The sequence below is a fragment of the Amblyomma maculatum genome, chromosome 2 (genome assembly GCF_055883805.1).
Source record: "Amblyomma maculatum isolate TAMU_Amacu chromosome 2, ASM5588380v1, whole genome shotgun sequence".
NCBI lineage: Eukaryota > Metazoa > Arthropoda > Arachnida > Ixodida > Ixodidae > Amblyomma > Amblyomma maculatum.
The window spans coordinates 83,397,079-83,414,989 of NC_139345.1; the positions used below are offsets into that span (position 1 = coordinate 83,397,079).

Genomic DNA, 17,911 nt, shown 5'->3' on the forward strand with positions numbered 1-17,911 from the left:
CTTTCTAGGATCTAATTTTGCACGTAAAGATTTCCATTCCCTTCTTGCCAACTTGTCCAAATGGCGTTGAACGTGTTTTTGTGCTCGCCTAGAAGCCAGGATGCCATCTCTAGAAAGTGTCCTGCGCTCTTGTCTTTCTGCTCTGCGACGTATTGCTGGAAGTTTTTCATATTCAGCGTAAACAGCCGAGTACACCTTTGGCAGGTGCAGGACCTTCATGTGCAACGTTTGAGCATGTGCTACTGCAGCGATGAACGATTCATCATAATTTAGGCTTGACATATCCTGCTTCTCTACGGCATCAGCAAAAGCTTCCCAGTTCGTGTAGCGAACTTCATGCCGCTGGGAGGCGAGAGAAAAGCCACCAACCTCAATGTATGTATGTAGGTGATCGCTTCCGGGAGTCTCGATGTCCACAGACCAGGTTGTTGAGGCTGACATCTCAGTAGAGATTATGGAGATGTGAAGCGCACTGGACTTCGCTCCTTGGTAGTAAGTTGCTTGGCCATCGTTGAGAGATGTTACATTGTTGGAAAGTGCGAAGTCGAACAGGTGACGGCCTCTGAAGGTCGATCTGACGGCTCCCCAAGCAGAATATTGTGCGTTTAAATCTCTCGTTGTAATGTGAGGCACAAGGGTACTTCGCACGATATCTTATAGGCGCACAGTATTAAAATTAGCACAAGGTGGTATGTACGCAACAATTTCTGTAAACTTCATGTTCATGCACTTTAGAGTGGCTGCAACGTACTCATTATGTGGATCAGTGGGTATGGGATGCTGGATGAAGTTGACGTCTTTTCAGATAGCCAGAAGAACTTTACTGAGATCCAAATCAGTTGTTGATTGCAGTACTGCGTGGCTTGAAACACGGATTGCAGTACTGAGCCTAGATTTTTATAAGCAATACAGGCTTTAGAAAAGTCAGCGCCATCTAGTGAAAGAGACAGAAACTGTGCGCGGCGGCCATGTTTTGTTCCGTCCGCCCGCGCTTCCCATCGAGTACTGCTGTCAACGTGCGCCTTCGTGGAACGCGTGCTTGCACCGCAAGGTGCATCGGAATGATCACAAGCGATTGTCTCATTTTTTTTAAATCACAGCAGTCGCTGCTAGCACCAAGCTCTATTCGGAATGATGTCAGCATGTTGCTGCGTACCCTTCTACAGCAAGCGCACCGTCGTAGATACGCACGAAAACAAGCTATACGCGTGTATGCGACCGCTTGTTTGCAATCCTAATCGGTTTTACAAGCGTCACTTGCATCATGTAAAGCATCACTGCACGTCCCTCTGACTGGGAGCTAGCTCACAGAACGTGCTATCATCTATAACAGCAAGGTTGTTTTGCTTGCTATGGAGCCTTGTTAACTTGAAGGATAAGCTTATGCTTCGATGGAGGGCACGGGAGAAGGAGCAAACGCTATAGTTCAAATACATTCTTTGAAACCTGTTGTACGTAGGTTGCATTTACCATTGTGTATTTGCTTCAAGACAAGGGAATGATCACCGAAACTACTTTTCACAGTCGTACGAAATTTTATTGATTGGTGCAGAGAGCAGTCTAGTGTGACCGAGGTGCGTGTTTTACGCTGCAAAAGCGGCTGCCAAACCCGCGGCGTCTAGTAAAGCAGGAGAAGATGACATCCCACTAGTGTGTTGTAATATGCTCACGTCCAGCCCGTTTCGAAAGATGTTATCACGTGATAATGCATGCGAAGTCCGGTCCGCGTCCAGAGCGCGCAGCTCAGGTTTGCATTCTGTGCCTTCATACCTGCTAATGCGGCCGATAAAATAACGAAGTTTGCTTTTCACTTTTGTGCGTTTTATCGAGTCGCCCGATGGTTCGCTAATTGACAGCCACCTGAAATTTAGTTGATTTTGCAAATATGCCGATTTCTTGTTGATTCCCTCTGTCAGATAGCAGATATTTGAAGCCTTAACCTCAATGAAAGTGCTGCCATGGGAAGCTTCGAGGAACTCGGCTGAAACGAAAAGAAATTTGAAAAGTCACCTCACATTACTGCGAAGTGTCAGTGCTTGGTGCATCTGGCTGTGTTCATAATGTCAGATTTATATATATATATATATATATAATACAATTATATATATATATATAAATCTCTCTCTCACACACACACACGTTTTCTTTTCTCCCTTTTTGAATTTTTAGCTTTTATTTATTTTATATTTCGATTATTTTTTTCTTTATTTTATTTTTTGTTTTATATTTTTATACACGAATACTCAGGGTCAGCAACAATCACTTTTCAATTCTGAGCAATTTGGCACTTTTCAACACTTTCAATTAATAAATTACACATTCTAAATTTTCTTCATTACAATAACCAAGTACTGGTTTTTCCTTCTGAGAATTTTTTCACCTTTAAGTCCTCAATTTACAATTTTTCTTCTTTTGTTGCTTTGTTTCATCAATTGGTCAAGTAATTACAAATATTTTGTTATCTCATCATCGCCTATTGTTCATCAATCAATCTTAACTCACTGGAAGCAGAAATTACCATGACACACTTTTCTTTTTTTTTCCGCAGCCCCCGATTATTTCCGAGACCCGTGCCAATAACTGCGTCGACGGCATAGGCAGGAAAGTGCTAAGCGCCATTCCGACTTACGTCAAATTACGCATGATTCTTTCATCTCAAAACAAATTGCATCCTCGCTCATTTCACCAACAAGTATCCCACTGGTAGCAGTGGGATGAGCGACGCTGATGCGGAAACCAAGCAAACTCGCGATCGTCTCTCATAGTCATTAAAGTAAATAGCAAAGGCACACAGACAAAAAAAAAGTTTGCACATTACAAAACTCTGGATACTGTACCTGGATACGGACGACGCTGCGCGGATCGACGTGGGGCCCATGCACGACTCGTAGAAGTTTGTAACCGCTAAGCCTCGGCTGTCAAAATACGCTTCTTGGCTTCGCTAACAGACACTGCCAAGGACAGAAGAGAGGTCCAAGCACAGCATACTTGGTTACAACATGAAAAGCGCGGACAAAACGGCGGGCGCTGACGGACGGACACGAAGCGAACCAAAGCGAACGGATGGAGCGAACAAAATATGGCTGCCAGCGCCGGATCAGGAAACCATGAGCGGCACGCTCATGGTTGCCAGACTTACTTTTGTAAACCCTCTATTATAGGGAAACGATATAGAGATAAATTATAGAGAGAACAAGTTTATTTACATGATGAGTTCTGAAGTGGTGAACTTTCGGCCTTCTTTTTACTTTCCTTTTTCCCTGTCCATGGGTGGAGAATATACATTTTATATATTTCTTAATCAATAATCACTTCGGTTTCGCTACATGCGCGGTCTTAACAAAATAGCACATTCTCTCCTCTCCGGCAAAATGCCGACCCGGGAGCAGTGACCACGGGCTCGTAAATTAATGTAGCTGTTGTTCAAGATCGGGCACATATCTGATGACCCACGCAATTTAATCATTGCGCAAGGGTGCTGAGGAGAACACGAGGTGCACTTTTTAAGTCGCGAACACGCGGGCGCCGCTGCGTGTGGTTTGAAAGACACAGCTGTGCCCAGCTGATTTCGCGAAAACAAAAATGGGGAAATTGCTACGGATGCTTATCGACTTGAACGAGAACACGCTGCATCATGCCACCGAGTCCTGGATGGTTCATGCGGTGCGACCTAACAAACGGTGGAAGTCTTTGGTCAATGTGGTCCAAGCCTTTCCCTGAGAATAAATGAAAGGTTTTTTGCTGACGCCATCGAGATGTGACGCGACGCCTGAGTTGTTAATAGAGTGAATACAGGCAGTCGGGTCGAATTTTTCCAGGCCAGCGGACGCGTCCAACTCAGCAACGCTGTCTCGATGTGGACGAACGGGAGAAACGTACATCACTCCTAAATTTCAGCCACCTACGTTCAGTCACGTGCAGCGACATCACAAAACACATTTTTGTATTTCGTCCTCATCAAAAAGCACCAAGTGTCAATCAGGGACGTTCGGGTCAGCAGCAGGGAGCCAAAGACGAATATAGCCCCACAGAAACAAAAAAAAAAAAACAAACAAACAAAAGTAGCAGACAAATACAACCAGGACAAGACCTGCGCGGAAGCTACCACGGGAAGCCGAGCAGGTACAGTATAAAGGCGCGAAAAAGCGGAATGCATTCGTGCCGAAGATTCGTTTAGGGTAGCATTTTAATTTTCACTTCGTATATGCAGTCATCCCCTGGGGATAAGATATATTGGCTGACGATATGAGCGCAAAATACACTCTCTAAACTACTTCTCTCAATTGCTTCCAACTATACCGATTCTCTAAACTAAATCTTTCACAGCGGCCTCACAGCGCACGGAAAGAAGTGTCCCCTATGCACATAGGTGACCAACAGCTCGCCCTTTTTTCCATTTGTGAGTTAACAGGAAGCCCTGCTAAAACAAATGCTAAAGACCTTAAAAAATTGTGCCTCCCTTCCTTCATGTCCGTAGTATTTTTGTACTACAACTCCAGGATTGTTCTTTCTTTTGTCCTAAAGGTTTTAATCTTGTTTCTTGCAAAGCTGAAAACCTTTATTGAGATATTGCACGCTCATGTATAGCTTATGAGAGCATGCATACTACTATAATAATCGAAGCGCAGTAATCATTACCTCTGTTTTTGCTGTTTATGTCGTTTACCATGGTTGCAAAATCATGTTTTCCTCCTTTTTCAGCAACTGTCTGTGAGTTTATCTTATTGCAGCCTATTGTATGGGCTCTATGTTCACCTGTATAGGTAAACGGGCAAGCGATGTGATGGACATCAATATATTTGAGTTGCCGCTGTCTGCGCGAGTATATCTTGCGCTCTTCAAGCTGATATTGAACATAACAAATTATAAATGATTTATGCACACTCTATACCTTCTGATTTCATTGTAATGGATAGCATAACAAATCAAAGCGGTAAGCAGAAGTTACTTTAACAGAAAGCATTTTTTCTCCAAGAGTGTTGCCGTATCTTAAATACATTGAGTGGAAGTTACAGTTGTTTGCAAATTAATAATTCCCCTTCCTTCTTGGAAATGTCATTTCAGATACCTCGAATGAACTCAGCTCGTAACTGCATCAGAACGGAGAGTCAGGTGGGAAAGGTTGAAAGCATTGGGGATACCTCTCTGGGGAATGGTGTAATAGGGGCACATTGTTCTTTCTCCAATAGGCGCCATGCCCAGTGAAGCAGTTACAGAGGGGTACGTGCACCGCCAGCCGTCCTAATCACTGCAACTCATCATAAGGAGCTAACTGTTATTTCCAATCTTTCGGAACAGTGCAAGAAGGGATTGTGCAGAAATATGCTACCGTATCTTGACTGCGTGCTTCACAGATGCTGGCGCCCAGAGTTCTTCACTGAGTCAAGCGCGGACCGACGGCAGTGCCTTGATAGAATTTCATTGTAAGTGCTGATTTTTCTTGAGGAGCTTAGAAAATCTTTTGCGCATTGTTTGGTTTCTAGCTGCACTTTCGGAACCCTGATGTAGCTGTATTTTGTTCTTGCATTACTTCCTGCTGTCGCAGTGGACCGCACGTACGAGAGGTTAATGAGTGGTGCCAATAAATAGAGGCTGACGTAATGTTGCTGCAGAAACAATAATTATTACAATTAATTCATTTGATAAATTATTACCGGCAATAATAATTGCTTCACAGGACGGGAAAGGCGTAGTATCTGTCACACCTATTTCTGTGCAAACCTGAACCGCGCCGTAAGAGAAGGGAGGAAGGTGGGAGTGAAAGTGAATCGAGCGAAAGAGGAGCCGTAGTGGAGAGCTACGGAGTAATTTCGACCACCTGGGGATCTTTAACGTGCGCTGACACCCCACAGCACACGGACGCCTCTTCCTTTCGCCTCCATCGTACGCTCGGGCTAGCACGTAATCTGCATTGGCCAACACGGCTGGAGAGCTTGTAGCCCTGAGCCCTCACTTTGTGTGCTGCATCGTCACGATCGAGAACTGTTGCGCAGCAGTTCATCGCTATGTTGTGAAGGTCGTTGCTGCAAAAATTGCTACTCTTTCACACATACAAGCATTTCTTGATTCTCAAAGCATATATGCACATGTACTGAACCCGACAGCTGCTAATTGCTCTGCTGCTTATTCTTTACCTTCGAAAATCTTTCGCCAGCCACACCAATGAAAGGCGGGTAATTTACAAGTCAGAGTCAAGCTTAGGCAGCTCTGTGACCGCAACAAGAGACTGCAAGGACTGCTGCCCAAGCAGCGACTGCTGCCGAAGTCGTAGAAACTGTCCGTGAGCACGTGGCCCCAGCTGTTGCTGTCAGTTAATGATTAGCAATACCAGCAGGTTTGGCCGTCGGTAATGCAGCCAGAACAAAGCGTTTGCTTTAGATCCCAACTTCACAGCCCAAAAGGTCATGGGTATAGCAGGAAACTCCTAAAATGTCCATCTATTAGGTCCCTGCAGCGTTGGCATTCCCATACCTATACCAGTGAGGCTGGGATTTTACCCTGAAGTTTTCATTTGATCAGGAGACTGGCAGCGCCGTTTCCGCAAATACGAGGCTTGCACTCTAATTTTCGACGAAATGCACGTTTTAAAGGAAGTGTCGTACTTCCCCCAGTGCCAGACAGATTTCGAGGCCTTGAACAGTGTATAGAACAGCACAAGGGCGAAATCTTGCAAATAGGCTGTTGTGTTCATGGCCAAAGGATAAGCACACCGTGGAAACAGCCTATTGGCTATATCTTTGCGGATAAGGCACCACATGCGAGTGTTTTAGGTAACCTTCTTTTCCAGTGCTACGACTTACTGGTTGCAGCTGGATTACCTGTGGCTGTAGTTTGTGATCAGGGGAACCAAAATGTAACCCCTCGTAAGTCCTCAAAACCAATATCTACGCATCAGTGGCGAACCGCTATCCTTTATTTTTGATACTCCACATTTTATGAAGTGCTTGCGCAATGTGTTCTTCAAATATTACTTCAAAATAAGCAGTGACGCAACACGACAGGCTTATGAGAGGGACCGAGAAATGCAAATTTGGTCCATTTCAAAGTGGAGCAACCGTCATATTAATTTGACTTTTGTTTCAAAGATGTCTCTGAAGCTTGCATCGCAGTTATTCAGCACCACTGTGCTGCTGCATTATGCAGTTTCGTAACATTTCAGAAGTTGCCAACAAAGGCTGTCCACACAGCGAGATTTTTTTAGAGGATACATAGAGCATTTACCAGCCTAAACACATCTCAGAAGTATGAGAAGTCACCTTACGCCTTTTTATTGTGTACAGGGTCTGTCCACAAAGTGCTCATGGAGTACTGCATTGCAGGTTTTGAGAATATTGAAATTCTAAGTTGTCACTGCAGCCTCCCTGCAACCGTGGCTTCTTGTAACCTATATATGAGGGCTTTGCTAAAGTTGTGGAATCAATTAGCCTCTCAGTACGGTTTGGCATACCTCGTTGCCAGGTATCTACCAGGATGTGTTTGAAAATACCTTTGCAATTATTTGGTAAAAGTCGGGAGCGAACAGCAAGTCGTCTTGCTAACAGTTTCAAGCAGCATTTAGGCATCTTTCAGTTACCAGCCTTTTCAAATTGTCAGACAGCAACTGTGCTGAAGAGATGTAAACTCTTTTGGCGACTCTCCCAGTTTCTTTCTTCTCCTAGACCTGCTGCATCTCTTCGTACAGCCGCTGCGTCTTTGCCATTTGCAGTAGAAGTTTCGCGCAATGATTATCCATCTACGGTGACAGAGAATAACATATTTTACTTTGCTGGCTGGCTTGCGTTTAGTCTATGAATGACCGCAGGAGTGATACATGGTCGCACGAATGCGAGTTGGAGCTACAGAAGCGCAGTCTTTGCCAATCAGAGCCAGTGTTCTTCCACTGAAGTACGGGAAAACCCCGGGGTGGAGTCTGGAAGTGAGTCGGCTCCGGCATCCTAGTTTACAGGTGTATTTTTGTGAGCAGGTTTTTATCACATCTTCCTGCAATATCGTGGGAGATGAACATGTAGACCACAATATGTAATCCGGAGGCCACGATTGCTCAGAGAGTAACATAGCCGAGGCTGGTAGGGGGAATGTGGGACCAAAGCTCATTGAATAAAGGAGGTGCCACTACATACATACATACATACATACATACATACATACATACATACATACATACATACATACATACATACATTTATATATATATATATATATATATATATATATATATATATATATATATATATATATATATATATATATATATATATATATATATATATATATATATATATATATATATGTGTGTGTGTATAGGACAATCACCTGACACACCACATTAAATCCAAATCCAGCCTACACTCATGGAATAGTCAATTGAATATTGAATACACACAAACGACACCAAAATTATATACTACATTCTTTGTATGGGGCTTCATGAAGAAGGGGAAAATCACCAGCTGTATGTTGTTGGTGAGGGTGGTGAAGCTGCATTGGTTTGCTTGTAGAGGAAATGATGAACTGCGGAACTAAATCACTCGAAGAAAAGATTTCACAGTTACTGGCTCATTATTTTTCAGGGTCAAACCTATTTCGTGGCGTGTGCTACATTTGACATAGATTGATATTAAGGGCTTGAATATCTGAATAAGGTCATGTCTTGCAAGAATTTCAAGCTTATCATTTTGTGCCCATCTTCACGCTTATCGTAGTGCATGTTTGTGTCTCTGGCGAGAGTTCTGTATTGTCGCGACACCTTAGAGTGCTACAATATGAGGACATGAGATTATTAGTTGGCTGTATTTTAACATACAGTGCAGTGATGAGAAATGTTTATTATATTTTTTACGGCCGTTTTAACGTCCACCGACCTCACTGTGGGCTGTACTATATGTATTCTTCATGTGGATCGCAACTGCTTCAAATTCTTATAGCTGATCAGAAGCATGTCTGTAGGCTGTACGCAGACGCAATGTATGCTCTAAAGCTCCTGTGTTAAGCACGTTTGTTGATGCTAAAGCTATCTGGACCATTGGCATGAAAACCGCTTTATTCTTTCAGCCGAAGGATTGAAATGTCAAGAGTATTCCCAGTGTTCTATGTACCACGTGTATCTTGGTGCACCTACTTTCATGTCATTTTTATTTCAGTTGCAGCCGTCATAACTTTGTGTTATGTACATGTTTCTTATCTGGTGATGTTTTATGGCACATGAAGCCTTTTTCATGCCTCGGCTATGATCATTAAGATGATTAGCCTGCTTAAACAGCGCTACTGTTTGGGCTGTCTGCGACATGCATTTTCTTATTTTTGTGCTTTATTGCTGAATTTGCTTAGTTGATGTAATAAACCATGAATGTGAAAACCTTAATTGTACACTTGATACATTCTGTTGTGAGCTTGGCACGCAACTGAGCACGACTGTCCGGTTGCACCAGTGTTTGTGTACCACGCCTTGTTGTGCTGAGGAACAAACTACATGACCAAAGTACCTGCATGACTTGCAGCAGTATTTGCATTATGAATTTGCATGCTTGGTCTAAGTTTGGAAGTGTTGCTGCCTTTCTATATCGCCCCCTTTACCAACTACTTTCATTGTGCTGGAGTAACTGTTCATATACAAGGGCGTAAACAGAACCTCGAGTTCTTTTGGATGGCAAAAGTTGGCACGCGCTGAAAGGCAACAACCCTGTACTCACCGACTCCCAAAATTCGTGCAGGAATATTAGCAGCGGACTCATCCATCAATCATGTCTGACACTATAAGCAAAACACCCTCCTAATCGGGCCTCAATCATATGGTTTCCGGGACACACGGAACACACAGGAGGTAATGACGCCGCCCACCGACACGCCCGACCTCTCTTACACCGGGATCCTCCCTTAGCCGATGATGAAAAAGAGCATATCACACATAATCACCTTTGCTGAACTACTACAGGCCTACAGACAGGCCAGACAGACATACCCCACACCTCACAAAACTCTAGACAAGGCAGAAGAACACACCCTCCGCCGGCTACAGACAAACACTCTCGTTACACCATTTAAACTCCACCAATGGTACCCTTCACTTTACACACCAGAGTGCCCACACTGTGGAGAAATAGCTACAGCTTTTCACATGGTATGGGCATGCCAAATAAATCCCTTTATCGATAAACTTCCTAATCCCAATTTGGAGCAGTATGAGGCCATTCTGCTCAGCGAGGACCCCGACCAACAACGAGGACTGGTTCGCAATGCCCACGCTGCGGCGCAGGCCACTGGGTTGCCGGAATAAGCGGACCACCCACAACTCCGAGAACTCCCATGTACTCAATAAAGTTTTCAATCAATCAATCAATCAGTCAGGCTCGTCAATGCCACGTGGCGGTTTTATTAACAGACTTGTTTATAAACCGTATGCGTAACCGTAACCAAAGTAACCGTATGCGTGACGTCATTCAACGTCGTGGCCTCCAGTTTTCACTGGGCGCTGGAGTGCCATGAGCCACCATGTTTTGAACGTATCGGCGTGTATGGAGCCTTCGCTACCATAGTACATACACCTTAGATGTTTCTTCACCGAGCTTAAATTGAGCACTTGCGAGTGTCATCGGCATTCGTACTTCGACGGTCGACAAGCACGCTTCTTGCCACCGCCGCCGCCGAAAAGAAATCAGTTCTGTTCAGGGTGTTGCTAGTTAGCCCGATAAAGTTTTTATTTCAGTGAAACCCTGCAGCCTGTGTGGTTGTTGCCTACGCCCTTGTCCCTATCACGTTACAATATGGTGTGGGTTCCTATATGTTCCAAATGGTCAATCGGGGCGGGTTCTGCACCTAGATATCTACATTGGCCCAGTGTGAGGAAAACGAGAGCAAATGTATATTGGTCTTTACTCAGTAAAGGTGTGGGGAACCTTAGGGAAAATACATATGGCTTCTATACAGCGCATCGTTTCCATTTTGTGTGTTGGAAGTGCAAAATCGATCGCATGAAAAACTGATGTTCTTATATGGGATGACATCTCGGTCCAACGTAACGCAAATGAAAGCTTGGTGTCATTTCGTCATCGGGTAGATGTTTGCACGAGTTGCATAACTCATATTAGCCCCATATGGGCTGCCTACGCTATCCTATAACGGGCCCTTAACTTATACCCCCTTTTTTATGGCCTGTCAAAATATTTGACACTCGAGTAACAAAACCTTCTGAATTCAGCATAGGTACTCTCTGCGTAAAATATTTAACGTACCCAGCCTTCAAAATTTACAGTCATGGGATTCTAGGCCATTTTCTGTTCACTCAGGCAAAATTATCTCTGTTTGATGATGCTTTGAGCACAAGCGGTAACTGAGGTGGCTCACGGATATGGTGTTTTATTCCAGTGCGCATGTCCTTGGGGTCAGTGTTGCGATATTATTGAAAGCAAAAAATGCTTATTATCGAGATTTCTGCGCAGGTAAGGAATTTCAAGTGCCTGGAATATATAATCCGGTGCCCTCCAATGCAGTATTCTTTAGAGCACTGGTGTACTTCCCGCTCGTAAAGTTGTCTTTTTCTTATTGCATCAAAGTACCAATGAAAGCAGGCGGTACGATGTTACGAGCACTGGAGAGGACAGCAACTTATCTCTCCACAAGATGAAATAAAACGAAGAGGCGAACGTGACTAGCTTGCTAGGTCGAAACAGCGCTTGGGCCCCAATATGCGACAATAAGGCGGATTCAAGGATCGGTGCGGCAGCGGATATCAGGAGTGGAGTTAACTTTACGGTGTCTAACAAGCCTGCTTAATTTTCAACCGCTACTCCGTTCAGCACTGAAGTCACGACATTGGTTAGAATCTCAACTTCTGCTAGGATTTTAAGTAAGTTTTTTTTTTTTTCATTCAACACTGGTGCTAATGCACTATCCCCGAAACGTTCTCCACAAAAACAAAATGCATAATACATGAAATACAGTCTAGAAACGACCATGATACATATATGTATATCTCCGACTCAGGCGTGTATACACACTGAGTATCATAATCGCCCGTATCTTTTGGTTTTTACTTTTAGAGAGGAGATCGTATAACCCTGTCGAAGTACGAGAGCCGTGGCACGCACCCGCAGACCAATCAGTTTTGCCATACGCATGTCCCCACAAAACGTGCCCTGGACTTCTAGGACTTTAATTAGGCCGGGGAACCCATTCCTGCGTTTTGATCTAAGGTGCCGGGCTCTACCCTATTGACCCTATTAAAACTCGAGTTGCTGTTTTGGAGTTTCAAATTTTTTCCCCTTTTTTGATGTTCATGCATCTTTACCTCCAAATAAACTGTGTAAAATTCTCATTAAGCTATTCAGTCATTTATTATCATGTCTCGATTGCATCTGGCAAATTTTGGTTTAACGGTGGCACCTCTGGTGTCAACAGACTGCTTCCTGAAGCAGCTACAGGTGCTACCAGCCTCCAGTGAACATGGAAAGAAAAATCGCAACCAACACTTCTCTTGCCCGGATCCAGCTCTATGAGTCTCCCTGTTGATGGTCCAGGTAAAGGACGATTTAAAGCCCTCACCCTTCATCCTAAGCGAAGAATTCCATTAGGGAACTACCGCCGATGTGTGATCAGATTGGAACGCATCATTAAACCAATCCCCAAGCGTTGCGCCGAATGAATCGAACTTTTTCCACGAAAGGCATACAATAAACGTTTGGCATGCGTCTATGAACAACTCTATGCTGAGGATCGGTGTGGCCAGATATCCACCGTGAGGGTTATGGTTGTCCCTGTAAAGTTCAAGCATATGACGGTTGCGACCTTGACACCACTGAAATTTTCGAAGATTGCAATTCCGAGCGGGATGCCGAGAACGTGCAGCGAAAACTACTACAGCCCAAGGGTGGTAATTTCAAGACCAGACCTGTACAGCATCTATATTTCCTCAAGGTACACAACTGAGCAAGTTGGTGCATATTCATCACGCAATAACAAAAGTGCTACTCACTCGCGCATGGGATGACACGTGATTGCTCGATATTGGTTGTTGTGAGTGTCTGTATTGAAGCTTTAAATAAAACCTTTCACCTGCGAGTAAAAGCACTCTGTCCCTTTCTTGAGCTCTTGTGTGTTGTGCTTTTGTTATTTAGATATCTATATTTCTTGAACAGAATTTTATTCACAAATTTTGCTTGAGAGGCACAACACATATATGGTTCGCCATTTTTTAAGCATTTACCATAATCATCACCTTGACTACACCCACTTCTGGGCAAAAATCTCTCCAGTATCTCTCCAATTAAACTTGTCATGTGCCAGCTGCCGCCATCCTGTTCCGCAAACTTCCTGATGTCATTCACGTACCTAACAATTTGCCGCACTCCACTAGGCTTTTTTCACATACAGTCCAATCCGTTACCTTTAACGACCATCGGTTATATTACCTTCTTATTACACGTCTTTCCCGTGCTCATTTCTTAGTTTCGTCAGTAACTCGCGTTTCTTCCCTGACCCACTCTGTTCTCTTCCTGTTAGTTGTACCCATGATTTTCCTTTCCACAGCTCGGCGCATTGGCCTCAATTTGAGGTAAACTGTTTTCCTCAACCTCAGCGCTTTTGTCCCAGAGGCGAGTACTGCGAAGATAAAGCTGTTGCATACTTGTAACGAGGTAGCGCTATTGCCCCTCCTCGAGAAAATAAGGCGTTCTGCTCTCTTCTTTCCTTTAGTTAGAGAGAGTTGTTAACGAAAATTGCGAGCATGTATCTGGCAGGTTGTGTGACGATTGGGCGCGCGCAGTGGTCGACAAATTATGTGACATCTCAAGACCCCTTGAAATGGCCAACTCAGGCAAGTAGTAGATGCACAATAGTGAGAGATTCATGGTTAAGTGAGTAGCAAAGAGCCTGTACAGGGTCATCCACTTCTGGCTATAACAATAGCACTGCTTTCAAAACAGCATTGCGTTTGACCTGGCTATGAATAGAAGCTAAGTGACATGCCATGCGAAGCACCACCTCCGGGTCCCTCCGTTCCGTGCATGTGTCACTTAGCTACGATATGCGCCTGCATTGGATACAATGTTGCTTTGAAAGCAGTGACCGTGTTATAGCTAGAAATAGATGACCCTGTACACGCACGACGACACGCAAGAGAAGCCGCATACTAGAGTCATCAGCACTGGCGTGTCATATCCGTATAGGCGTAGCTTAATTGCCCACCACATTATTTTCCTTAAAGATTGTGGTACACATCTTCCTATAATTTCTTAAACGAGTTAGAGCTGGTAGATGTATTTTGCGTTTTGGCCGGCTTTAGGGAATAACTGACATCCTCTGGAAGTTTGTGCAACAAACAGAGTACCATGAAAGAGTGGTTCTTGCATCCTTTCTGAAGCTGAACTTCGTGCTCGTCTAAAACAGAGCAAAACTTTCTAGCGCACCAAAGTCGCATTTCGCTTAGATATAAAAATCTGGACATATTTTAGGGCGGGAGTGATAGTATCTTTACTTCTAAATAATGATAACAGTAATTTACCTGTAGCATCGGCGGCATTGACTGTTTGAAGCCTCACAGCCTGGAGGAATCACAAGCATGCCCGGCAGGTGGCGGGTGTTAGTTGGCAAGAGACATGGCCATACACTGGTCGGTGAGTACTGTTAGGTCACGAGACCACATGCATTACATTTAGGACAATACCGGGACGCAGGCACGCTTGTGCGGTTTGATCCGAAAGGGCCTCTAAGCCTTTGTTTGGCGAGTGTGGTAGGAGGTGCAGATCACTCTGTGCATGTTCGGGCATTGGGTCTAGTGTTCCCCAGCAGCATAACTGATTCGCAAAAGAGGCATTAATATATCTATCATCTCGTTACATAGGCGATAACATGATAATGTAACATGCTGTAAAAACGTATGCTCAGGAGTATCAGTAAAACAGCGAGTTCAGCGAGTTGGTGCATAGTAAACAAAAAACAGAGCAACGAAGGAGACAAGAGAGATAGTCAAAAAGCTATAAAGATAGTCAAAAGTGGCATAGCTGTTTCTAGCCTAGGGTCTGCGATTGATAAATCATCTGTGCATACTTTGGTCAGAGTTTTAACCGTGAAGCTCACAGGCTCAGGGGAGCAGGATTCCCAGAAAGAGCCGCAATAAGATAATAAAACATATAAAATTATCCCGTAGGGACAAAGCCCCAGAAACTTCAAGTAAAAAGAAAAAGAAAAGCGCCGTTCCCTCCTACGTTCACCAGTTGTTTCATCGTTTAATGCGCAGGTGGGCCGCAGATATAGTGTAGATGTACTCGTTTCTCCCCCTAAGCTAGGCAAAATTTAGGCCATGGTTGATAGGATATACCAAGAAATAAAAACAATGAAAAAAAAATGAGGACCAAAAAAGGAAGCATGCCAGATAAATGATTACATGTCATAATTTATCCTTGTGCCATAGCTGCAGTGTATGACGTTTCCTTCGCGTGTGGAAAAAGATATATAGACCAGACGGGCAGGTGCGTGGATACCCGCGCACGTGAGCACAATAATTCTTTGGATGGGGTCCCTTCATCGAACTTGGCCTTGCACTACAGAGAATGCCACCGTAATCCTCCTAATTCTAACGCAGAACCACGTAGTCCGCTCTTTAAAGGTACTACGATTCTGTGCAAGCACCGCTATAAACTAACCAAAGAAATCAGCGAGGCATTCCACATTCACAAAAACCGCAGTACATGCGTTAGCACCCCATCTGCTCTCGTTCATGACTATGAACTGTGTATCCTAATCTTTAGGATTCATGTTATCAGGTATCGGCGCTGTTAGTACTGCCCATGCGTGCTCTTGGTTGTAAATGGAGCATATATTTGTGTTCTTTCCAATAAAATCTTCAGTTACTGCTGAGCGCTGGTCCCGTCTTCTCTCTTGCCTCCGCTGTTGCACTGTTTTTTGTTTAGCTCACGAGTATATGGCGCATTACTCTGATTAATATTATGCTAATTTATTTATGCTTCTAGTTAATTCATTTTTGGGGTTTGAATATCCGGGTAACAACCGCCGTGTCATTTTCCGCCACATCCCACTCCTCGCCACCTATCACAAATTGCTTTTCTCTTCCAAGACAGTCGAACATTATTTTAGACTTCAGCGAAAACCAGTTTAAACCTACTATTCTGTTTTGTCTTCGGTGTCATTGGTTATGAAATTTTTGGGTACGAGAGGGACATATTGCCGGGAAAATTCCTTGTTACTTCGGAGACGCAATTGCCCATAAAAAAGGACGTGGTAGCAGGAGTTGGAAAGAATGAACCTTAGGGTAAGGAAGATATTTAGGGGATATTAAGCCACGCTATTTGTCGTGGATAAAATTCCCTAACGTGTGAAGTCGCTAATGATTTGCAGTGAAGGCTACCTGAGAACAGATGATATTCCCACCATTCAGTTTACAGAAAAAAAGGGTATATTTCACACCTTTAAGAGGTCACGAAGAAACATTTGACTCTCTCGAAACCTCAGCCGTCCGAAAGGATTTCAGGAATGAGAGTGTAGAGTAGCCTTTTCAACCCAGCGGGCAGTGTACTGGACATGTGAAGAAAGCAGCGCAAAAAGAAAAAAGAGCATCTATTTAAGCCAAAATCTTTTTCACGGCTTCCTCGACATGCCGCAATATTTCGATCAACATCTTTGCTCTTTTGGAATCATTTTTTGGGGGTATGGTAGCACCAAAGACGTTGACGTCCACGAGGAGGAAGCCAGGCGTGAAGTGCTCAAGTAAGTAAAAATATTGTAAGATACATCTTCGTGCAATTGTCACAAATAAGCTCATAAATAAACTCCCGATTTAAATTGTACCCTCCCAGTTTCAACAAGCGAAGACGATTATGGGGTAGCTCGCAGTTCATGAAATAAATGCTAGTGTTAAGCATGCTCGATATTGTTCTCCTGTGAAGAGTGTTGTACATTGTTATCTGTACAAAATGTTTGGGATAAAAAGGATATATAAAGATACTAGATTTTATCTATAACCAGTTTATAGCACCTACAGAAAACGGCAGTAATCTGCGCCTTCTCAAGTAACTCAGGAAACGAATTTTGAAGCATGGTCAGAGAGATACACAACAAAAAACGCACAGTCCTAATATGCAGGAAACTGAATTAATACTCAGCTATCTCGGAACGGAACAGCAATTTTCGTTAAGGGACGAGGAGTTGGTACTGATAAATAAATGAACCTATCTAAGGTAGCTAGTAGCTAGTGACCGCAGATCAGGGCAGCGAGACGGAAATTCTTGAGGAATAAGAATGGATGAAGCTTATTTGGTAGGCAGTTTCAGATGATTAATAACAGCTTACCGATCTCTAAAAAAAAAACTATACAACAGCTGTACGTTCTCGAGACCAATCTGCGAGGCAGAAACATGGACGGTAACGAAAAGGGTTGAGGGCGGCGCGTCCAGTTAGCAATGGTCTACGAGCGAAGCATACCTCAAGAGAGAGAAAAGGAGCAGAGTGGCCCAGAATACGCACGACAGTTAATTATATCGTAGTCGAAATTAGAAAGCACAAATGGTCATGCGCAAGGAATGTATAATGCGGAGGCAAGATAAACGATGGCAACAAAGTATAACGGATAGGATAAAGAGACGCAAGAGTAGCAGGAGGCGGCAAAACGTTAGGTGAACGGATGGGATCAGGAAGTTTGCGGTTACAGGGTCCCATCTCTCTCGCGGAACCGGGTTAATTAGAACCATGAGGGAGGGAAATTTGCCTCGCAGTGGCAGCAGTAAAGCAGCAAGTATCATGGTTGTATTACCTGCAATATATATCACTACTCCTATTGCACTCATAATTAATTTCATGCTGCATGTGAGCATTAAAATATTTGTATAATAAACCACACCCATATCAAGTAAACATTATTCTCATTCATAAGAAAGGGGACGCTAAGGACCTTAAAAATTACCGA

The 17,911-nt window shown here is 43.7% G+C and overlaps 1 protein-coding gene and 1 pseudogene across 1 annotated transcript in view; both read left to right on the top strand.

Annotated features, from left to right (window-relative positions):
• Nucleotides 1-5,194: 5,194 nt before the first annotated feature.
• LOC146199148 (uncharacterized) lies at nt 5,195-8,023 on the top strand (annotated as a pseudogene).
• A 6,565-nt stretch (nt 8,024-14,588) lies between these two features.
• LOC146199149 (uncharacterized) overlaps nt 14,589-17,911 on the top strand; it is a 17,420-nt gene continuing 14,097 nt past the window's right edge. Inside the window, exon 1 of the mRNA XM_084592059.1 lies at nt 14,589-14,606. Within this exon, the coding sequence (XP_084448185.1) occupies nt 14,589-14,606 (18 nt within the window). The remainder of the gene's footprint in view (nt 14,607-17,911) is intronic.